The sequence below is a fragment of the Leptomonas pyrrhocoris genome (genome assembly GCF_001293395.1).
Source record: "Leptomonas pyrrhocoris isolate H10 chromosome Unknown, whole genome shotgun sequence".
Taxonomy (NCBI): Eukaryota; Euglenozoa; class Kinetoplastea; order Trypanosomatida; family Trypanosomatidae; genus Leptomonas; species Leptomonas pyrrhocoris.
Genome location: NW_015438360.1, coordinates 867282 through 889415, shown reverse-complemented (window position 1 = coordinate 889415; position 22134 = coordinate 867282). Strand labels below are relative to the sequence as shown.

The 22134-nt window shown below is 52.5% G+C and overlaps 11 protein-coding genes across 12 annotated transcripts; all 11 read right to left on the bottom strand.

Annotated features, from left to right (window-relative positions):
* Window positions 1–325: 325 nt before the first annotated feature.
* On the bottom strand, window positions 326–995 carry ABB37_02793 (putative mitochondrial hypothetical protein; the record flags this gene model as incomplete). Its single annotated transcript, XM_015799915.1, has 1 exon — window positions 326–995. The coding sequence occupies exon 1, from the start codon at window positions 884–886 to the stop codon at window positions 326–328; it is 561 nt and encodes a 186-aa protein (XP_015661517.1). The 5' UTR covers window positions 887–995.
* A 2423-nt stretch (window positions 996–3418) lies between these two features.
* ABB37_02792 (putative rac serine-threonine kinase putativeprotein kinase) lies at window positions 3419–5848 on the bottom strand (the record flags this gene model as incomplete). The annotated part of the gene is made up of 1 exon (XM_015799914.1): window positions 3419–5848. Exon 1 carries the CDS (start codon window positions 4979–4981, stop codon window positions 3419–3421), a length of 1563 nt encoding a protein of 520 aa, XP_015661516.1. The 5' UTR covers window positions 4982–5848.
* Window positions 5849–6464: 616 nt separating this feature from the next.
* ABB37_02791 (hypothetical protein) lies at window positions 6465–7767 on the bottom strand (the record flags this gene model as incomplete). The annotated part of the gene is made up of 1 exon (XM_015799913.1): window positions 6465–7767. The coding sequence occupies exon 1, from the start codon at window positions 7749–7751 to the stop codon at window positions 6465–6467; it is 1287 nt and encodes a 428-aa protein (XP_015661515.1). The 5' UTR covers window positions 7752–7767.
* A 379-nt stretch (window positions 7768–8146) lies between these two features.
* On the bottom strand, window positions 8147–8398 carry ABB37_02790 (hypothetical protein; the record flags this gene model as incomplete). The annotated part of the gene is made up of 1 exon (XM_015799912.1): window positions 8147–8398. The coding sequence occupies one exon, from the start codon at window positions 8396–8398 to the stop codon at window positions 8147–8149; it is 252 nt and encodes an 83-aa protein (XP_015661514.1).
* A 305-nt stretch (window positions 8399–8703) lies between these two features.
* Window positions 8704–10684, bottom strand: ABB37_02789 (putative mitochondrial mitochondrial oligo U binding protein TBRGG1; the record flags this gene model as incomplete). The annotated part of the gene is made up of 1 exon (XM_015799911.1): window positions 8704–10684. The coding sequence occupies exon 1, from the start codon at window positions 10624–10626 to the stop codon at window positions 8704–8706; it is 1923 nt and encodes a 640-aa protein (XP_015661513.1). The 5' UTR covers window positions 10627–10684.
* Window positions 10685–11365: 681 nt separating this feature from the next.
* On the bottom strand, window positions 11366–12050 carry ABB37_02788 (hypothetical protein; the record flags this gene model as incomplete). 2 transcript variants are annotated; one of them, XM_015799909.1, is made up of 1 exon in its annotated part: window positions 11366–12050. In XM_015799909.1, the coding sequence occupies exon 1, from the start codon at window positions 11738–11740 to the stop codon at window positions 11366–11368; it is 375 nt and encodes a 124-aa protein (XP_015661511.1). In that variant the 5' UTR covers window positions 11741–12050. The 2 variants fall into 2 exon arrangements, with proteins under 2 accessions (XP_015661511.1, XP_015661512.1); XM_015799910.1 differs by having other exon boundaries at window positions 11366–12012.
* Window positions 12051–12969: 919 nt separating this feature from the next.
* ABB37_02787 (hypothetical protein) lies at window positions 12970–16874 on the bottom strand (the record flags this gene model as incomplete). The annotated part of the gene is made up of 1 exon (XM_015799908.1): window positions 12970–16874. The coding sequence occupies exon 1, from the start codon at window positions 16456–16458 to the stop codon at window positions 12970–12972; it is 3489 nt and encodes a 1162-aa protein (XP_015661510.1). The 5' UTR covers window positions 16459–16874.
* A 733-nt stretch (window positions 16875–17607) lies between these two features.
* On the bottom strand, window positions 17608–18287 carry ABB37_02786 (putative 4-methyl-5(beta-hydroxyethyl)-thiazole monophosphate synthesis protein; the record flags this gene model as incomplete). The annotated part of the gene is made up of 1 exon (XM_015799907.1): window positions 17608–18287. Exon 1 carries the CDS (start codon window positions 18196–18198, stop codon window positions 17608–17610), a length of 591 nt encoding a protein of 196 aa, XP_015661509.1. The 5' UTR covers window positions 18199–18287.
* A 481-nt stretch (window positions 18288–18768) lies between these two features.
* On the bottom strand, window positions 18769–19658 carry ABB37_02785 (hypothetical protein; the record flags this gene model as incomplete). Its single annotated transcript, XM_015799906.1, has 1 exon — window positions 18769–19658. The coding sequence occupies exon 1, from the start codon at window positions 19549–19551 to the stop codon at window positions 18769–18771; it is 783 nt and encodes a 260-aa protein (XP_015661508.1). The 5' UTR covers window positions 19552–19658.
* Window positions 19659–20039: 381 nt separating this feature from the next.
* On the bottom strand, window positions 20040–20585 carry ABB37_02784 (putative mitochondrial hypothetical protein; the record flags this gene model as incomplete). Its single annotated transcript, XM_015799905.1, has 1 exon — window positions 20040–20585. Exon 1 carries the CDS (start codon window positions 20553–20555, stop codon window positions 20040–20042), a length of 516 nt encoding a protein of 171 aa, XP_015661507.1. The 5' UTR covers window positions 20556–20585.
* A 339-nt stretch (window positions 20586–20924) lies between these two features.
* Window positions 20925–21609, bottom strand: ABB37_02783 (putative mitochondrial Co-chaperone, GrpE; the record flags this gene model as incomplete). Its single annotated transcript, XM_015799904.1, has 1 exon — window positions 20925–21609. The coding sequence occupies exon 1, from the start codon at window positions 21543–21545 to the stop codon at window positions 20925–20927; it is 621 nt and encodes a 206-aa protein (XP_015661506.1). The 5' UTR covers window positions 21546–21609.
* Window positions 21610–22134: the final 525 nt, after the last annotated feature.

Here is a 22134-nt window from a genome sequence, read left to right as displayed (position 1 = left end):
CGTGAACGTGAAGTAGCCGGGAATGATCACTGTAGCGCAGTACAAGAAACGCTGTTTCAAAAAAAAAAAATGAAGAGCGCATCTAGTTCATGGCGAAGGGCTCCCACGTGTCCGGCGCGTGCGATAGCTCATGTGTCACCACACCAAGCTTCCCTCTGAAATAATATCCTTCTTTTGTTGTTGCTGCTGTTCTGTTAGTATCAACATTACTTCTTACGTGAGAGGCGCCTGCGTACCCACGCGAGGCCCGTCGCGAGCGACAAGGTAGGCTGCTGAAGGGGACAGAGTCACGAGGAAGTTCCCTTCAATAGCTGCACTACGCACATTACATTGTCACCATCACCTTGCGCGGCTTCAGCGGCTTAAAAGCCGGCATGTCCAGCGCGGACACAATCCTATGGCGCCCACACCACGCAGCCACCAACGCCACCAACGCCAATGCGGCCGACGCAACGCTACCTCCGCCCCCTGCCGCAGCAGTAGCCGCAGCTACGCCCGTCTTCGAGGTAGCCGCCACCTTCAACTGCACCGTTGCGGTCGCGCTGGCCGCCGTGACGGGCGTCTTCAACACAGAGGACGCCGCGTCCAACACGAAGAGGTGGTCCGGCAGCTGCGCGACGGCCTCTACGGAGACGGACGACGGCACGATACCGGCAAAGCTAAAAGTGTGCGTGGCGTCAAGGGGGGCACTGCGTACCACCACGCCGGTGCTGTCGTCCACCACTCGCAGCACCACGTACGGGGCCACGTCGGGCTGCACGTCGACCCAGCCCGCCACGGTCGACGTACCTTGCTGTGCCATCACGGCGGCGGGTAGGACGATGAAGCACATCAGAAGCATGAGCGCGACGGCGGCACGCGCGCCAAATCGATAAGAGACGCCCATGGTGATATGTATTCCTTCTTTCCTTTTAGACTGCTTGATTTTGTTCGCAGTTGCCGGAAGGGGCGAAGTCGTCCAGACGAAACAAGCGAAACGAGGTAAACTGCGTACTTTAAACACAGGAAAGGTGAGTATCATCACGAAGATATTTTTGCGTGGTTGTGTTGTACGTCATCAAGTAAGTCCAGCAACGACGTAAGAGGAATGACACGTTCAGGGGAATACAGAGTTGCAAGAAAGAAATGCTGTGTCAGTCATTTTGGCTCCTCAGATTAGAAAAAAAGAATCCTTCAAAACCACTTGCGACGCAAATGTAGCTTTTGGAAATTGTGTACTGTGAAAAACATTCACGTCCGTGGAACGACGCTAACGGGCCAAGTGCAGAGCGGCTCTTCGAACACTTTTAGACATAAAACATGCTTTCATAAAATCAGAACTATCCGATACAAGGCAGCAACAACGATACCGAAAGCGAGTATGGGCGCTACCCCGATCTGCGCGACGGCGCAGCTCTGTCCTCTCGTTTGAGAACTATTTTTCTTTGATGTAATGCTCGTGGGCAATGCCTCACTCTCCCCCCTTACCCGTCCTCCTCTCTCTCTCGAAGAGAACAGGATACAACACAACCAACACGGCGACAGGAGCACGCCAACAACAATAGGCATTATCCAACATACTACAAAGCTAGTCCACATAAACGACTACAGTAAACAGAACCGACACCGTTGCACGCGCACACAGACGCGGTAACACACGTGATACCCAAAGGTGCTCCCCTACGTCGACACGCACTCATCAAGGAGAGGGGGGAGGGGAATAGAAATAGGAAAAAAAAAAGAAGACAAGTCATTAAGTCGCCGATGTACTCACGCACACGTATATGCACACGGCGAGAAACTAAAGAGAGGGGAATAATAGTGATAATAATACGACTAGAGTCAACATAACGAAAAGAAAACAACCTGAAGCTCAACGACACACACAAACAAAAACAGGATTGTTGTTTGCCCGCTTCCTCTCTTTACGATTCCAAAAGTTGGCACAAGCGGAGTACGGCATGTCGATTCAACCTCGCGGTGCGTGAAACTCTATAGTTGCTAATGGGACCGTCAAGACTTCATCTACGCGAGCGCGATTGGTCACGCAAGCGCAGGTGAAGAAAGAAACATTTTTCTTTCAAACACACGCACACACATCGTTGCTTTGCATAACAAAAAAAAAACATCGTAAGGTAGAAGAAAAAAAAAGAAGCAGGGTAATTCGCCCCCCCCCCCCTGGCCTCTATGGCAGATGCGGGAAGCGAACACATGAAAAATACAGAACAGTTTTTTTTAACAAAAGAAAGTCAACAACGACGGTAGAGGAGGGTGGAGCATCACTTGACGGTAGTCATAACAATAATAATAATACGAGTCAAAAAAAAGTTGAAATTGAAGGTAGAAGTGTACAAAAGGGTTAAAAAAATACTACAACCGATGACGTCACGGTTAGCACCACGTCATCCTCTTTTACAAAACAAAAAAGGGAACCAGCATCCGTGAACTTCTCCTCCCTCAAAAGCAGCACCGCCACAAAATGCTTCCTCGTTTATTGGTACAATGATCCAGGACAAGAAAGGGAGAGGAGAAAAGACAGGTTTGCGAGACGCTCCAGCAGCGTGAAAACAAAAGGGGAGGGCGAGAGGAGCACGGAAAGAGAAGGATCGCGAAACCAGAAAAAGAAAAATCAAAAAACTTCTATTCCAATAAATACAAAAATACGTTCCTGAGACAAATTAATGTGACGTGGAATTCAAGTGCCCACAAATGGACGGACACCTTCTCGTTGTTATGAGTACTTCGTAAAAGCTGCATCGGCACACACGTGAGGAAAGAAGTCACGAAAGGGGCAGAGAAAACAAATATATATATATATATATCACAAACAAACACCGGAGTATTTCAAACTCCAGCAGAGACAAAAACAAACCAGAGAGAGAAGCAACAATAGATATAGAAAGAGGACCAATAGAAGCACGTCTAATAGAAGAGAAAAAAAAAGGTACAAAGAACTGTGTGGAGGAAGAAAAAAAAAAGACAGAACGAGGCGGTTTTATGGGTCGATCGTTAAGCGCTCACAAGGTAGTGCGAAGTGGAAGAACAAAACCAAGGTGATGGCAAACCTCAAGACAGCGCCGCACTCCCAACGCGGTTTCTAACACGGAACAGTCAATTTTGGTATCGGGAAACACGATGAAGAACAAAAAAGGAAAAGAAAAAAGGAATGGTGATGTTGATGATGTGCAAGGAAGCAAGCACGTGGCTCCCGCAGTACTCCCAAAAAAAACTTGGAATGACCCAGACGAGAGAGAAAAAGCAAAAGAATTCGAGAGGCAGCCCCGCAAAGGGAAAGGAGCGAGAGGACACTCATGGACAACAACAAAAAAACGGCTATCTGCGGAAAATTTACGGTGTGTTGAGGAGAGTGGACCGTACATGTGCCCCGCTTCTTTATGTCCTGTTTGGAAGCTTCTCCCGTTCCGCATTACCGTTGAAGTCACTTCCCCGGCTTATGTGCTGTGCTGCCACCAATCAGGTTCTTGCGCACACCCAGAGGAGACGCTTTTAAAGACGAAGCGTTCTCTGATTTCCTTCCTTGTGCTGATGCAGAAGTCTGCTTAGCGGTCCCGCTGGTAGAGCTGGAGTTGGACGCGTTGCCCAGCGAAAGTCGCTTCGAGTTCGCCGCGGCGGGCGAGCCCCTTGAGCTGCCATTGTTGCTAGTGCTATTGGTGCTGTTGGCCGTCCCCGAAGTGGACTTCTTCAACTGCAGCGTCCTCGCCGACTCGCAAGCCTGTTCGTGCTCTTTGGAGTCTTTGTCGTAGGTGTAACCGGCCAGCATTACCACCGCCTGCGACGGCGCCTCCTTTGGCAGAATTACTTCATTTGTAAACTCCGGGGCAAAGTTGTGGGCCGGGTCGCTGTCGGGCGTGATGGGCGGTGGGATTTGCCGTTGCAGCAGCAGGTCGAAATCTAAGTCGGCATAGCAGGGGTGCTGCTTGAACTCCTCGAGTGTCTGCAGCCGCCGCTTCGGATCCTTTTCGAGCAGGCGGCGGATCAAGTCCTTCGTCGGCTCGGAAACGGGTGTCTTTAGCTTTGGAAAGCGGACCTCCTCGGTCAAGATGCGCGTTTGCATCTGCACCGGGTTGTCGTCGTAGAAAGGCAGCTCGTTAAAGATCATCTCACACATCATGAGGCCCAGCGACCACCAATCGACTGCCTTGCCGTGCGGCACGCCCTTCAGCAGCTCCGGCGCCAGGTACTCGTTCGTACCGCAGTAGGTCACCGCGTTCTCCTCGTGCACGTTCGATTTTGCGAGCCCAAAGTCCGTCAGACACGCGTGGCCGTCTTGGTCAAAAACGACGTTCTCCGGCTTCAAGTCGCGGTAGATGATGTTGCGGCTGTGCAGGTAGCCGAGGGCGGTCGCTACCTCCGCCGCGTAGTACTTCCCCGTCTCCTCGGGCAGCGGGGCCCGGTTCTCAATGTACGTGAAGAGCTCGCCACCGCCTAGCAGGTCCAGGATCATGTACAAGTATCCGCCTTCCTGGAAGGAGTAATGAAGGTGGACGATAAAAGGGTGATCGATCTCTTGAAGAATAAGCCGCTCCATCAGCGGCGTTTTGATCTCCGCCTGCTTCATCTTTTCTGCGCTCATCTCCTTCATCGCGTACGTCTTTCCCGTGTCCTTCTTGCGTACCATGTACACCTTGCCGTAGGAGCCTTTGCCCAGCACAAAGACTCGCTCAAAGTCGTTCAAGCACACCTTCGGCGCTACGGTCGCACTCGAGTTATAGTGCCGCAGCGCGTTCACCCAATCGTCCTTCCTTTGCTCGCTCTCCGCCTGGAGGTACGTCGCGTGTGCCTTGTCCGGCTGCACTGACCACGTGCACGGCTCGCCTATCTCGCGCAGCGTGGCGCACTGCAGATCCAACTCCTTCACCGGGGCCGCACCCGCGGCCGTGTCTTCCTTCCTTCTCCAATACTGCAACTTGGCCCCGTCCACCACGGCGTATTGCGTCTCCCAGGTGCCGTCGCGCGACAGCACCTTAAGATACCCGGACATCGCAGCTGACATGTTAACGCGCTTCTTCTTTCCTTTCCTTGTCTTTTCTGCCGGAACGATAACGATTTCTGGAGAAACACAGAAAAAAAAATCGACGCCTACAAACGTTGACTGTGCCACTCGACGCTACGCTGAAGAGCACGTGAGCTACGAGAGAAGAAGTAAGAAGAGGAACAGCGCGTGAACAAGAGGTGGCGAATGGAGAAGAGAACAGAAGAAGAAGAAAAAAGAATCGTATAACGGTAATAAACAGCTAAATAAGAAGAAAACAATGCGGATGCGCCAAAACACACGAATAATGGGTGCAAGAGAACAAAACAAATAAACAAAACAAATAAACAATTGCTTGAGGCTCTCGGCTTGGCAATCGAGATGAGGAGGGAGGGAGAGAGAGAGAGGAGGGGGAAGAAAATAAGAAAAAGGGAGGAAACTGAGTAGTTGAACTTATTGACGCCGTGGCCAACAAAGAAAGGGAAAACGCTAAAAGAGAAGCAGAACAACAACACAAAAACAAAAACCACCAGTTTAAAAAAAAAAAGAAGAAGAACGGCTACACAAATTCGAACCAAAAGCTACGCAAGGAAAAGCACGTGAGTAGCTGATCGCCAAACGGGCAAAGAAGCAGAAATGAGTGGCTTTGTCTATCTAGAAGTAAGGTGTTGCTATTTGCTTCCTTCGTTTAGAAAGCACGGCAGGAAACCAAAGGAAACAACGAAACGCGCGCACGAGAGAAAGGCGACGAAACTAAACCGACGATGTTGATGAAAGCGGGAAAGGCAAGAACGGGGAATAAAAAGGGGAGAGATTCCTCGCGGTAAGTCCGGAATCTTGATCCTCCTGATACTTTGCAAATCTTGTTTTCATGCTGTGATAGTACAAGGAAAAGAAGAAGGTGAGGCATCGGTGAAGGGAGGAGGAATGAAGTGAAAGTATATATACATATATCTGTGCACAGTGCTCAATACCGCAGCCTAAGATGGGACATGCAAGTGCGTTGGGAAAGGAAAAAAAAAGCGGAGCAGTGTTGCAGGAACAAAGCCTGCAAGCACTAATCGGTTGCCTGGAACTTTTAGCCAAAGTCAACGCTGGTCTAGTTGCTCCCCTGCTATTGATTTCGTTCCCTCAACGCGTTACTCTTTCCGAACATGGTGCTCGTTGCGTTCTCCTATTGTTTCATTCCTTTCGTTTTCCCTTTTTTTTTTTGGGGGGGGGGGGCATAGGTGAAGCACTAGCTGATGCTTATTGCATTAAAATGTAGTTGTGTAGAGCGGAAAAGTCTATGTTATGTGCGTCGAAAGAAGTAGCATCATTGTGTTCTATAATGCCGATCTATTAACGTCTTCATCGAAGTGCTAACCAAGTAGCTTGAAGAGCTTTGTTCTCGGGTGAATGGCTCGAGAGAAGCAAAAGAAAGAAAAAAGAGAGAGAGACAGTGTATTTTACGGTGCTTCCCTTTTTCCTATAATTATTACGCACGCGAAGTCTAACTGAGTGCATCACGGACGCACTGCAGCAGGTAGTCGTGATACGACGCTGCACAGCGCTGCATATGACGCTCCTCGGTCGCGGTGAGCCACAAAGCATAGTAATGCCGGAGCACCACTCGGGCATCCTTCTCCTGGCACGTCTGTTCATCTGCGCACGGTGCTGTGGGGTGAACTCGGCGCAGTGTTCGTTGCAAACACTGGGGTGGTACTCCAAGACCCACACGAGGCTCGATAAGACAACCGGCATACGCACCAGTAAAAAGCGTCTCTGTTGCCTTTTTGACCTCTTCACCTTCGGCAGGAAAGGGTGCGCGAGGGAGCTCGGGACGCGGTTCTTCACACACAGCACTCGTCATTTGAAAAGGCAAAGCCGCACGTGTACGACACGGTCCTTCGCCATGAATTATGTTGCACCCTCCAACGGAACGCGTAGTATCGTTCGTTAGATGGGACGTTGAGGCTGTCGTGATGTTGGCGGGCCGCTCCTGTTGTTGCGCGCCGCGGCCTGTCCGCAAAGGTGACCCAAGTGAACCGGTCGCGGGTGATGCGTCAATCCCCGAGGAGCTGGCCTTGGATCGTTGAGCTTGGCAGACGCCCCTTCGCGCTTCACTCCTTTGGAGGCGCGATGCATCGCCTTTTCGTGTGCCGCTTGCTGACGTGTGCGTGGCGTTGCGTTTTCCGACTGGGGTGGCGCACGCGATGGACGAAGCGGCAGAAGGGGAGTAGTTGTCTGAAGAGGCAACGCGGGCCAACAGCAGGTGGGCCGTCTGCAGTGTCGCTTCATCCACGGCACTCGCCTTCTCAGGAGCGTGCGCGGAAGAAGGAAGGTTGACCGCAGGACGCACGTCGATGTTGAGCGCGCGCCACCAACCGCGCTGCACCTCGCTAATAGCCTCGTCCCGGCCCACCAGATCCGCAACAGACTTGTTGTTGTCTGGATGCGCGAAGGTGGCTCCTGTCGAGTCGTTCACATCGGCGCAGCGTGCGCACGGGAGGTCATAAAAGTCTGCTTGATCGCTACTGTCCTCTTCCTCTTGCCTACCACGGCTGCTGACGGGAGTTAAATTGGGCAAGTCGGCAACCATCTCACCTTTTCCCGAAGCGCTCGTTGCAGCTGCCAGCGTCTGTGCTGCTTGACTCGTGCGTGGAAGTAAAGACTTTTTGTATTCCACCCCTACCGGAAGCACCTCAGTGACAGCGTGCGTTGGACGACGCGTGCTTTGTGGCCCACCGGTGGTGCCGACGGCAAAGCTTGGCTCGCGGAAGCTCCACAAGCCGGACATAGCGCGCTGGTTATCTTTCAGGAAAGAAGAGGGCAAAAAAAGGGAGAGAAGAAAGAACCTGAGGTGTGGGTGGACATGCACTGACTTCTTCGGTGTGTGCGGGAGTAAAGCGCCAAAACCAGTGAGGCTTGTCAGTTTGCAGTGGACAACCTATTCGCTTCAAACCACTTCTGTTACCATCCAGACTACCCTCTTTTCCTTCGTTACCGTCGCAAACAGTGAAGAGCCGGTCTTCCTTTTATTTTGTCTCCTTTTTTTTACAATTTTTGTGCGGTGGGAACACCGAGACCGCTAGAATCAGCCTTTTCATCATTCACCATTTGCTACAGCACCTGCGACAACCACAGTTGTGAGCCAAAACTGCCTCGCTGCGGAAGAGAGGCGTACAGTAGAAGCTAGAAAGAGCTTCTCGGGGAAAAAGGAGAAAGAAGAGCGGCACACAACACAACTGCGCAGCTGCGCAGACAAACACTCTTCTCCCGCTCCCTTTCGCCTCCCTCTCTCCCTCCTGTTGTCTGCGTTCGAGAAATGCAGTTGACATCGCAAGTCACCGCGAACTCGAGTGGGACGCAAAGCTTTAAGGAGAGAGCGAGAGGCAGCAAGAGGGGAGGGGGACCGCTCGGGTCGCAACCAAGACACACAGCCATACAAACTCACAAAACCCCCTCCTTCCTCACCCCCCCCCCCCGCAAAAAAAACGAAAACAAGCGCGGCACCGCAAAAGTGAACACAACGACAACAAAAACGTAGGCAAGCACCAATGTGAAGAAATCAAGAAAAAAAAAAGGAAGAAGAGAAGATGGTGCGAGAGAACGCTGCAATGGAGTACCGCAGAGTTCTCCCCACCCACCACTTCACTGCGACACAGTAGGCGAAAACCACGGATGCAGGGTTTTATTCGGTAATGTTGTGAAACGAGCTGCGTTGCTCATACTGCGCGGAGAGAGCTTCTCTACTCCAACGCGCGCTGCACCGCTTTGACGACCTCTTCACCCTTGGCGTTGCCCGCCAGCTTCTGCTGCAACTTCGCAACAAACGCAGGGGTGAGGTGGTTCTTATACTTCTCGGGCGTGCGGGCGATGTCGTTCAAGATACCTTGGTACAACGCTTCATCGTTGGACACGTTGCGACACGGGCACCCCGGCGGCCTTGCTAAGATGTCCCACGCAGACGCCAAGAGCAAGCGTGCAGGAGAATCGGGGATGTGCTGGAGCAGGCGCTCAGGCAGTATGGTCGTCAGCGCCGCTGGCGGATTCGCGCCTATCTTCGCGTACGCCTCTTCCAAACCGAGACGTATTGATACGTAGTCGTCGAAGCAACGCCCGTACAACGACTCCAGCGTTGCCGCACGTAGATTCTCGAACTCCTCATCCGCCTCTGGGTCCTCGTGGTGTTCCTCCGCTGCCGCAGCATTCTGCGGGCGCGGTGGCCGCTCACCCACGGAGTACTTTGCCACCATGTCCAGCAACTCGGGTGAGGGCAGTTTAAACGCAGCGGCAGCATTCGCAAAATGCGCTAACGAATACAATCGCAGTCTTCGATAGATCAAGCTTTTGCGCACGGCATCGCACATAATTTGCACAACGCTATCGGGCAACTCGGCGCCGATCCCCGCCGCACTCAACCAAATGAAGGCCGCGTCATCAATTGTCAAAAACGATGCCACTTTTTCGAGCCGCGCGACCAACGCCTTGCAGAGGGCGGCCACTGCGGCTTCCACCTCCGATGTTAGCTCGGGCGTTCTCTTGTGAAGCGCGTGGATAGCATGGAACAGTTCGGCAACTTGTTCGCCAGTGTGGAAACCGGCAGTGGCGGTGGCTCGTGCGAGAAGAGGGCAGAGTTGCTCCGGTGGGAGCCCAAACTGGGGCGCCGCGCAGAGGAATGTAATCGCCTCCTTCGAATGCATCCCCTCCACCGACTCTAACGCGCGACTCATCACCGCTTGCACCACCTGCTGCCACTTCTCCTCGTTGCGAAAGCGCAATGAATACCGTTTCAGCACCTCCGCCAGCGTCGATAGCTGCGGTACTGGCATCGTCGGAATGCACGGCTCTAACTGGAAGAGAAGCTTATCCATCAACTCTTCGCAGTCTCTGATGTGCAGGCGCTCAAACGCCTGCAACACCATGACCACCTCAACTGGCGTCATGTCACGCATCAGAGAAGGCAACTGAGGCACCACCGTCGCACAAAACACCTCTCTCCTCTTCTCAATCTTCAGCAAGCCCAGCGCGTTGGCGTACAGCGCGACGCTGTGGGGCGACAGCCCGCGCAGGTTGGCCTGCACCCACTGTGATGCCTCCACCACCCCGTCGTTCACGTGAATGTGGAAGGTGGCGGCGCAGTTGAGGAACACAATGACAGATCGCTCGTCCTGTGTGGACACGTCGACGTGCACTCTGCGAGCGAGACGGCGAGCTTCGCGCATGATCTGTACCCGCTCCTTCAACGACTTGGACGCTTTGTATGCTTGCTTCATCTGCAGCAGCGTCTCTGCGTCCTGTGCGAGGTAGTCCGATGCGCTTCGCCGACGATTACCCGCGTTGCCGTTGCGGTTGAATGAGCCGCGCGGACGGTCGTCGTAGCCCCGCTGACGCTCACCAAAACCTTGCCTGCGGCTGTCACCATAGCCACCTCGTTCTCTGTCATTGTAACCCTGCTGGCGGTTGCCTCCGCCACCACCGCGACCACCATAACTACCACCTCGCTGCGGCGGGTACTGCTGTCTCGGCGGTGGAGTGCCGTTGCCGTAGCGAGAGCCGCCGTCCCGTCCTGGGTTTCCGCGCTGTAGCAGAGCTAAAGAAGGGCTAAAGGAGCTACTATACGGACGCAGCAGCTGAAACCGCTGCGCAGTGGTCGACCACGCTCTGCGCATATCTTTCGTTTTCCTTTTGGGAGGGGGGGAGGCTTGCTTGTTTGCTCTGTAGAATGCTACGTCGCGGTTGACGAGTAGAGAGAAGATGGAAACAGCGAAGAAAGAGAAGCAGACAGAATACCTTTCTTGCCTTTTCTTTTAACGTCACTGCCTTTAGCAGATGCACTTTTTGGTCAAATTCAAGGTTGACGATGCCCCCCTTTTTGTCGAAGTCGCAACTGTGCCCGTTGCATTGACACCAATAGAAAGCAACGCGGGCCAGATAGGGCAGCTATCACAGCGAAAAAGAGCAAGCTACAAAGCAGGCCAACGCAGGCCGCAGTTTGCGTTTCTCGCAGAGGCAGATTTCATTAGGTGTGAGTGGGTGTGGCAATTCTGTACAAGGGTCCTTCATCTCAAGGAAGAGTTAAAAGAACATTAAAAAAAAAAAAGAAAGAGACATCGCAGAGGCAAAGACACCCATTTTCATTCAGCAGCTCCCAGCAAAAGCGGAGTGGCCGGAAAAAAAAATCCGAGAAAAAAACAGGAGGAGAGCGAAGGAGAAAAGCATGCAAAAGCTTCTAGAAGGAAAAGAAATTGAACGCGAAGAACAACGGAAAGGAAACGGACTCTTTTTGCGTTTCAAATTTGAACGCCTCCTCGTCTGCCTCTGCGAACTTTAATGCCTCCGTGGCTTTGTCACCTGCTTCGCTTCCCTCCTTCTCTTTCGCGCCATCCTCGCTGTACAGCTTTTCCTCCTTTACACCGTTACCGTCGTCCCGTCGCGGAGGCCCTCAAGGTAACGCTTGTGGAACTGCATCCGTTCCAGGTCCGTGCCGGGTCGCTCGCGTAGCAGCGCCAGCACCCACTCATCCAGAAAGTCGCTCACCTCGTTCTCACGCATGTACTGATTATCCTCCTGCCGCTTTGGCTGGAAGTCTGCGTCGGCAGAAATTTCTTTGCCGCCGAGAATGTCGTTCACTATCTGCAGCGAAAACTCCACCTTATTGGTGGGGTGGTTGTGAATGATGGAACGCGCAACCATCTCGAAGAAGTCAACGGCGCCGCCTTGGCGGAGGTAGCTCTTGGCGGCCTCGATGGACTGCTCGTCCTTGGTCCACTCTGGTACGTTCATGATGATATATATATATATATATATATATGGTAGAGGACGCTGCGTGCAAAGGTCGCAAAGAGGTTTCTAAGCGCTACAAGCCTTTGTTGAATACGTTTCGTTTTCTGATGCTTTTCTTTTCTTTTTGAGACAGGAGTAACGGTCGATGCTTACGTAGAAACACACGCACGCGTCCGTCGTTCTCAGTAGTGTTGTTGTTGTTTTTTGATCGTTTGCTTTTTTGTCGTTTACCAGCCACAGCAGAGCTATTTTTTCTTTTATCTCTTGTTGCTATGGTTGTTGTTGTTGTGACGACGGAAAGAACCCGACTAGTAAACAGGAAACGGAAGAACAGTGGTGAGGTGGTATCGCACACATTCATGGATGACGCCACTGTAACGCACAGACAGCGCATGCAGTGTTGATGCCGCCGAAACGCGCTGGAGACGGGGAGCAGCGCCACTCGTCCATTCACGAGCACTCGGCGTGTCGAATAAGGAGAGGAAAGAATAGCAGTAGAAGCAGCACACAACGCCACTGAAATGCTTGAGGTTCCGGTTTGCAGTTAATTGCCGTTTTGTTCTTTCGTTTTCCTGCACTGTTGTCATTTTCGTACAACGGCTAAATAATCCCTGCTAAACTTCGGTCGAAGACGCACTCAATTCGGGAGAATACTCGGTCAAACGCGTAGACACACAAAAATGACTTCAATAATAATAATACGAAGTCCCCGTAGCGAAGAAAAACAAGAAAACGAAACCGGAAACGAAAGCGAACAGAGATAAATCGGAGAAGCCGAAAAACCCCGGTACCACCCTACCCGCAAAACTAGAAGCGTTGCTGCGCCTTGAAAGTAACCCCTTTATATATAAACGTTCCGTGTTGTTCGCCAGCGCTGCCGTGAGCAGTTCAGCTTCTTCTCTTTTTTCCCCGTGTGCAGTGGTCACCGTACTTGGAGACGAACGGCGATGCTGCAGCCAACGTTCCTATTTATTTCGGCCTTTGAGGGCCGTTTTGTTCCCTTTTACTACCTGTGTGTTCCTGTCGCTACCCCCCATATTGCCTAGACAGAAAGAAGTGCGCTTGTTCAACGTGGGAGAAGCACGCGAGCTGCAGGAGGAGATGAGTCGCAGCATGTGTTCATGAAAGCGCGCCATCACTGAGCTGCTGCGACGAATCTCTTCTTCGTTATTCTTCCTTGCTGTCCCCCCACGCTGTGCATCGGCTGGGTGCAGTGACACTGCTATACATCACCGATTTGCAGGCACCCCGCGGCCTCGACCGCCACCACCACCACCACCACTCCCGCGGTAGTGCTGACCTCGCCCACGCCCACCTCTGCCACGCTGCCACAGCGTATCTGGTCGTCCGTGAGTGGGCGGTTCGAGCGCGTCGTTGGGGCCTGCGTCTCCTTGCATCGCAGAGGTCATCTCCGCCTGCTGCCAGTTCATCTGCCCTAGCTGGCGGTTGCCGTGGAAAGTCTCCGGGTCGGGGTCGTCCCAGAGATCCGCGGCGTCGCGGTGATGGGCGCTGCTGCTGCCTCCGCCACCACCACCACCACTTCCACGCCCGCGACCGCCGGGACGCGGTCCGAAGCGGGCCTCCAGTGCCTCCTGCATCGCCTCATCGTGGTACTCCACCACGCCGCCATTCACGCCGCCGCGTCCCCCTCTGCCGCTGACAAGGGAGCCGCTGCCGTTGTCCAGGCTGCCATCCCCGCCGCGCCGACCACCGCGCTCACAACGGGGCGGAGGAGGGCCGCCGCCGCGACGTCGCATGGCACCCCGGCCACGACCGCCGCCGCCGCCCCCGCGCCCGCCTCTCGGTCCTCTGTACTCGTCCGCATTCGAAAAGTCGCGCGGGTTCTGCTGCTGCTGGCGCTGTTGCTGCTGCTGATGCTGTTGTCCGCGCTCGCGGTATTGGTCCTCCGTCGGCCCGTCCGGCGGGGCGGAGTAGAAGTGCTCTTTCGGATCGTCCTGCTGGGGTGGGCTGGGCGGGGCGGGGTTGTCGTAGCGCGGCCCGGGTGTCTGTTGGATTGGCATCGGCGAGACGAGAGGCGGCGACACAATCCGCAGACTCGGGCTCGGGCTGCCGGTCGTCTTGCGGAAAAGAATCTTCGACAGATGCACCGCCTCGTTGAAGACGCGGTGGGTCTGCTCGTAGTGCTCGACAATGCGCTGCAGCACCTCCTCGACGTGCTCGTTGATAATCGTCTCCGCAACCTGCGCGTTCTCCCAACACAGGTAAGTGAGGGCCTTGAGGGCGTGCACGATCAGCTTCTCCGTCGACAAGTGCATGCGCATGGCGTTCACAATCAGCGGAATAGCGCCGGCGTCCGCGAGCAGCTGGCGGTTGTTCTCCGAGTTGAAAGCAAACTGTGAGATGGCGCGGCAGGTCGATTTCTGCAGCAGGGCGTTGTTGCTATGCGTTCGCATCGCTTTCAGTATCTCGGGAATGGCGTCCACGGCGACCCGCTCCTTAATCTCCGTATTCCACGCCAGCGTCCCCAGCACGGAGCACCCCAACTCCAGCATGCGGAGCCGCTCAAAGTTGTCCATGGCGTGGATGACGCACTGCACGCCGCCCAGCTCAAAGATCTGCTGCTGTGCCACGGTGTTGTCGAAGGCCAGCGCGCTGAGCCCGCCGCACGCGTTGAGTTGCACTTTAGGACTTGACTTGTGTGTGCGCATGGCGGTCAGGAGAAGCGACACGCCACCGAGTCGGGTAACGGCACGGTTCAGATCCGCATGCTCATAGGCGAGGTGGGCCAGCGCGTTGCACGCCTCCTGCTGCACGAGCTGAATGTGCGGAAAGCGCTTCATCGCCGCAATCACGGCGTCGGCACCGTTCAGTTGATAGAGACGATCCTTGTTTGTCGGCGACACCAGCGACAACGTCACTATCGCGCGGCACGCTTCCTCCTGCACCTCACTCACGCTTTCGTGGCGACGCATCGCGGCGATGATCTGCTCTAGCGCTGCGGCAGAGTCGTACAAGGAGACGTTGCTGATGTTGGCCAGTGCGCGGCACGCGTGCTCCTGCACTTCGTGGTTGTTCGGGTGGTTGCGCATCGCATCGACCACAACCTTGTAGCCGTGGTTCGCCGTGATCTGCGCCGCGTTGTCCTCATTCGTCCAGGATAGGTAGGAGAGCGCGACGCAGCCGTGCATCTGCGCGCGGTCGTAGTTCGGGTGCTGCTCCATACCGCGGATGATAAGCGGGATGACGCCCTTGGCGCTCATCTCGTCCCGGTAGCGCTCGCAATTGAAGGCGACCTGGGCCAACGCCCGGCACGCGTTCTTCACCAATCCAGAGCTGGTGTAGTGCTCCTCCAGCGCCTTCATAATCACATGCACGCCACCCAGTCGCACGACGTCTGCCTTCAGATCGCTGTTCCAGCACATGGTGCCAATGGCGAGACACCCGTTCTCCTGCAGCCGCGCCTTCTTGCCGTGCCGCATGGCGTCCAAAATGAGCGCGACGCCGCCGTTGTCGACAATGACTTGCTGGCCAGTCTGATTGTTGAAGGTCAACCCCGAGAGCGCAGCACAGGCGGACATGAGGAGATCCTCGTTGCCGGAGAACTTACGCATGGCGTTCAACACGAGCAGCAGCCCGCCCGACTCGGTGATGCTTGCCGTGATGGTTTCCGAGTCGAAGGAGAGGTACGACAGCAAGCTGCACACCTCTTCCTGAATGGCGGCGTTGCTTTGGTAGGTGCGCATCATCTCCAGCACACGCGGCACGCACCCGGTGGAGTAGATGCGCGTCTTCATCTCCTTCACGTTGATAGCAACGCTGCAGAGGAAGTGGATGCACTCCAAGACCACCAGCTCAGACTTGGTGTTGCCGAACAGCGACGACACACAATCCCAGTCGATAAACTGAGACCGCGGCAGGTTGCTAAAGACGCGCAGCACGTGTACACACAGCATCTCCGACTGCTGGTAGCGCGCCAGTGCATCGGCGAGGTACATCATGGCGGGTGAATCCGCGTCGACCATGTTCGATGCCCCGGAGCTGGTTATGTTGGCCATGATGCGTGCCGTGTACGTCGTGATCTCCTCGTCGCTGATGTGCTCGTGGAGGACGCCCTCCAGCGCGGCGACACCCTTCGCGTCAATAAACTCCTGGCTTTCCTGCAGGAAACGATCCGGGATATCCTTAAAGTACGATGTGAACTCTGCCAGCGCGCGTGTGGCCACCCGCACAATCGTCGCGTCCGTGCAGTGAACCTGCAGCACGTTCGCCAGCTGCGTGATGCCGTCCCCCATGTCGTACAGGTTGAAGTGCGCGAGCAGCGTGCAGGCGGCCAGAACCGTCTTGCGGTCGTTGGGGTAGCGGCGCAGCGCCTCCACCGCCACTTTCGGCACCCCAAACTCCGAAAAGAGAGACAGGGTGAAGTCATCGGTGCAGTAGTAGTGGATGATGGCGCACACCCAGCGGATGAACTGCGGCCAGTTGCCGTGCTGCTGAGCAATCAACACGAGGTTTTCCACCATCTCCTCCACGTCATCCGGAGAGAGTTGAGTGCTGATGCACGCCTTCAGCAGCAGACTGGCGTTCTGCCCCGCACTGCTCTCCGTGGAGGTTTGCAGACGGTGCTGTAAAAGAGTCACACGCTGCGCTGGGGTCGGCGCCTGTACGCACAGAATCGTGTATTCAGGGGTGTCGGTACCTTTCAGGTTCAGCTGCTGCATGGGAGAGCCCCTCGCGACCTGGTCAAAAAGATCCTCCATGTTTTTCGTTTTGTCTTGGGGTGTTGCACAACAGACGTTGTAGCTTTCAAAAAAAAGGGGGGAAGGAGAAAAGGGTAGCAAATTCAGCTACCGAAAAGGGAAAATGTAGTTGAAGAGGGCCACCCGCTCACACACCTATTGGATTGAGGTAAAAACAGAAAGAAAATGTTTGTGTGATATTTAATGGCTTTGTGCCTGTTTACGGTGATCGCCTGACTGAGAAGAAGGGAAGGGCAGCTCCTCAAGTAAACAAAAGAGAGGGCAAAACTGCGGTGGCGTCGAGGGGGCTCAAATAACAATGCAGCTCCTTTGGGTAAGATGATACACTGTACGGGTGATATTGATAATAACAGTAAATGTGAACTTTTTTGAGTTTTCAATGTGTGTGTGTGAATGGGTTTGTTTGTTTTTTCACTGTGAAAAGTCGTGGTGTTAAAAAACAAAAAAGAGAGAGAAAACGTGGTTTATGCAGTTTAAAATGGTGAGCAGGAAGGCATCAGATTAGGAAACGGTTCTAGCAGCTTCAAACGCGAACAAACATTTTGTCGCAACTCATCTGCCCTTCCTGTTGCTGGGTGGTAGAAAACGAACGCAGAGGAGCAACGAAGCATCGTTCCCTTGCGCGTGCCATCTGGTGATTGTGGAATAAAGTAGTGTTTCTCTTTATCTCTTCTGTTGCCGGGCCAGAGGCAGTGAAAAAACCAATGGGACAACTCGTTGCTTTCTTTTGATGTTTCGCGCACGTGTCGGTGACAAAAAGAAAAACAATAATGATAAATAGACTGGCTTTTGTCTGTCGATAACAAAAATGTGTTTGAAAACGCTTTTTGAAAGGCTAATAAAAACGCGGGGCAGAAAACAGGTGTGGTGCGCTTCACTGAGAAAGGAAGCCAGTCCGACACATTTTCATTTTTGCTGTTGCTGTTTTTTAGAGCTTGTGCATGGTAACGTAATCAAGAGCGAAAAAAAAAACACAAATGCCTTCACAGATGCTGCAATAATCAAAAAAGGAAAGCACAGAAAGAAATCGGAAAATAGGATAGTGATTACTTCTTTTCTTTTCCTTATGAATTGAAATACAAAAGCGTTGTGCACGCTGTTTAAGCAGAAATTAGAATAGCAATTTTTGACTTCCGACAGTGTAAGTGCTCACTTGATAGCGCGGACATCGTCCATCTCGTGCATCTTATCGACCAACAGCATGCCTGCGAGTTTCTCAGCCAGCTCTGGGGATTTGAGGATCGACACTGCGGCAAGACCGAAGAAGATGGCCGTTCCTGGACCTTTGCTTGTCAGGCAGTTGCCAGACCTCACGACGGCGCGCGGGGAATACTTTACACCGGCTGGCAGCTTCTCCTCAAAGCCGGGGTAGCCGGTGGCTGTTTCCACTCCCTCCAGCAGACCCATTGGGCCAAGCGCCATTGACGGCGCAGCGCAGATCGCACCGTAAAGCTTGTTCTGCGAGCGCATCTCGTGCATAACCTTCCTCAAGGCCTCGCTTTTGCCCAACGTTTCAGCCCCGGGCATGCCGCCGGGGAGCAAGACGGCGTCGAAGTCGCTGGCGGACACTTCGGTGATGAGAGCGTCACACTTCACCCGTATGCCACGGGCCAAAGTGATGTGCTTCGACTCGGTCACAGAAACCAAGGTGTACTTGATTTCCGCACGAGCGAGGACATCGGTGATGCAGACCAGCTCGATGTCCTCCGAGTGATCAGCCGCGGCGACAAGAACGTGCATGGCTCAGTAATGCAAACGAGAAACGTATAAGAAAGTTGCGAAATTACGCTTCTATTGGAAAGAAAAGATGACAGCGCGGTGTAAAAGCTTTATGGGACATGTTAGTTTTTGGTTTTGTTTTCGTTGTCGTCGCCAAAAGAGTGAAGATACAAGAGAGACCAGGTAATAAGCAAAAAGACGGAATTAACGTTGCGTGACAAACACAAAACAATTGGTGTTCTTTTTCTGCTGCTGTTTCCGCGCAAGAGCGGATGAAGTTGACGAAGAGAACAGCTTTCCAAAGCGACATCTTCGCATTAAAAAAGGAAGAAAAAAAGGTTTAGAGTCGTTTTAGATACTGTTGGTGGCCTGGTTCGCTGCTCCTTTGCGAGTGAAATCGACAGCAGCCAAGAACGTGCTTGTACCACATTTCATGTAGTCCGTGCTTGCACTCTGTATAAACATATACAGTTTTTCTGGCATGCGCAACTAATATGTATCACGACAGCAGGACTGTTTGACTTACTCATCTTCATCGTGTGCCGCGAACTATACTGTGCACAATTATTATGCTACCTTCGACCACTCGCCTTAAGTCGCGGCTTTGGAAAGGACAACAGTCACGTTTCCTCCAGCGGGAAGTACGTAAATGGCGCACAGACTGCCATCTTTTCCGGGTGTGTTGAAAGGCGCTAAATGGCCTAGAACGTGCACGACGTCGCCAACGCTCACGTTTTCCTGGACAAACGTCGAGAGTGTCGCGCCGACGGCTCGCACAGTCACCAGCATGGAGGTGCTAGCTTGCACAAAAGGAATTTCGTACCGCACCGTGAATTCAACGCAGCCGCTCTCAGCGTATCCACCAGGAAACGTGACACTGACCTGTTGCGGTGCTTTGGCAACCACTCCCACCATCGTGATGACCGCCGAGCAGCCTGAATGTTGCAACAACGGCACCTTCACAAGCTCCTCCGCGCTCTGCTCGTCTGCAACAAACTCTTGAGGGGCCTTTTCTTGAATCAGTTCAGCTGACGAAAGAAACGTCTTCGCTGCTCGTGCCGGGACATACGCCTTGTTCGCGACTTGTGCGGCAACGCGACCTTTTTCATTAAGCAGCGCATTGAGCTCGTCGCCAACATCCTTCAACTGACGCTTCAAGCGCTTCTGCTTCGCTTCCTCCAGCCGTACTCGCGCATCAGACGACGGCGGAGGCGAAGATTGCACAGTACGCGACGCGTCTGACTCCTCAAGCTTTGCAGATGTGCTGCTGCCTTGTGAGTGAACAGATGTATCACAGTTTTCCACCTCCTCAAAAAGGACACTGAGAGGATCAGCATCCCTTAGCAGCCGCGTCGTTGTTGAAAGAGCTCTCATCCCCTGGCGCCACCCGCACGACAGCACATAGCAAGGTACACGTGCATGCCGCATGGCATTGAAAAAGGTATATATATATGTGTGTACTACGGTGAGAACACTCAACTGCATCAAAAAACACAGCAAAAGACGATAAGGAGGTTTGAACACAGAGAAGGCACGCTGAAGATGGTTTTGTAAGGCAGGAGAAATATCTTTTTGTCAATTGCGTGTGCTTTCGACAGCTACTGTTTTGCGTGAGGAGGTGCAACAACAGCTGGAGTAACTCAAGTCCGGAAAACGTGAAACAGCATTCGAGACAAGAACTTGCGCTAGATTCAAAACAGGTTGCACATGGTTGATGATTCAAAAACAGTGTTGCACACTATAGGGTGTGAAACACGATTGCGAAAGCGAAAGCCAGCACACAGTTCATTTCATCTAGCATTTCTGAAGTTGCTCTTTGTCGTTACTTTTTTGTGTAAGCGTGTGGCAAGCTGGAAAGTCCATTACTTCGGCAATAATCCAGCCTTCACATAATCCAGTCGTTGCTTCTTCGTCAGCATCTGATCGTCTATCAAGTCCATTCGCGGCTTCGTCAACGTACGGATTTCCTTTCCGATATTCCAACGTGACGGACTATTCAGCTCAAAAACAGACGGGAACGCCTTCACTCTCACTTTTCCGCCGCTAGTCGCGTGCTGCAGAGTGTACACCTGCCACTTCGACACGAAAAACTTGCCCGTCCAGTCACCGGTGATGTAGTTTTCCTCCGGTAAAAAAAATGACTGACTCTTCGCTGTCATAAAGCTCCAAAAGTACGGTGCGTTCATGTTCATCGCGTACGTATTTTTCGTATGCGGCCGGCGGTGGAACGGGAACTTCCGCTGCCCGCGCCTTGCCAAGTAGAAGCCAAACGTAGATTTTGCAATCTTCAGAAAGCGTTTCTGCGTTTCACTTGCAACCGAAAATGGACTGCATATTTGCGACGTTGGAGTCGCAATTGACGCGCAGCGACGAAGCATTTCCTTTTGAAAAAAGCGCAGCCCAACACTGTAAATTATGAAGAGCAGGATGAAATGATGAGTTGTGTGTCGGTGCATTGAAAGGGAGAGGAATATAAAAAATGAAGTATTCAAGAAAGCAGCAGACAATACTCTTTGCATTGAGCAGCTTTTGGTGCGTTGAGTAAGCACATTAAAGAAAGCAGCCGTCTTAAGAGACATCAACTCAGAGTTTTTCCGGGGATAAAGTTTGTTTTTTTTCTTTCGTGTGTGTGTGTGTGTGTACTATGATAGCAGTACGAATACTTTAATAAATGCACAAGACAAAGAATTCGTTGCCTTTCCTGTTAAGAAAAACAAAACTCGGAAAAATAACGAATTAGAATAGTATTACAGGCCTTCGCTTACCGCAACCTGCGCTTTACGTAAAACCGAACCGTTCAATAAGTAGCCGCTCTTGACAACTTCTGCAACACTTCCATCTTTCAGCTCCACTGTCGATGGAACACTGTAGAGTTTCTCCTCCAACTTCCCATCAAAAGGGTGCCCAACTGCTGTGCAGATTTTGCTCACGCCATACCTCTTCAAAGCTTTAATCGCGAACTCTTCGGTCAGCTTAATGCCGGCTAGAATTGATACCTGCGATGGAGGAAGGGATGTGTTCTGCCGCAAGTATTCCTCTGCCTGCCTCGCAACTACCTGAAGAGCATCCAATACTTCAAGCATATCCTTTGCGAACGACTCAGTAGCTTGCGATTCGGCGATTTTCTTCGCTTCACGCATTTCCTTGCGCAGGTTTTCACACGCGGCCGCTTTGTAAAGACTTTCCGTGGTAAGCTCTGCCACAAGTTTATTTTGTTCTTCAAGCTCCTTAAGTAACACGTCGTATTTGCTTTTGATTGTATTTGCCGCAGAAGAGTCACCATCTTTTTTGGATGTGGCACAGCGACGCCGTGTGGCAAAAAAGCTGCCCCGGCATAATATCGCTGCTGGTCCTATACGCCTGAGCATAATTCTTCAGCGTACTCGCAAACCCTTAATTTTATTTGGGCAAGTTAGATTGCAGAAAAGATCTGAAGAAATAGGAAAAGGAAAGAGAAGAAAAATAGAAATCTCAAGACGAAGAACATACTTTGTTTCATGCGTCTTGACAATTTTTAGTCGGCGTACATCATTAAACAGTCCATATTGATCACCGACAAAACTCTACTGCAGCGAACTAGCGGTTCAATAAGGAAAGAGGAGTGAAGTCAAATTAGATCGGGCATTGCGCTCACGAACACAGATGCATTCTCTTTGCCTCGCTTCCCTCCACGTCGAGTGAATATTCCGGTACGGCTTTATCCGCAAAAGTTTCATTTACACACTGTCTTCTTTTTAGGTCGTTTAATGCGCCACAACGGAGACAATAATTGAAGCAAGAAAAAACATATGTGACGAGTAGGAAGTATCGGAACAATGAGGAAAACCAGTAGGGATGTCCACTCTCTTTCAACGGGTCATCTCCTTCGAAAATTGCCTTCAACAGCTCTCACAAAATAGAAAGTCTGGCTTTTGCAATCAGCGAAAACCGTTTTTTTTTATATATTTCGTCAATTAT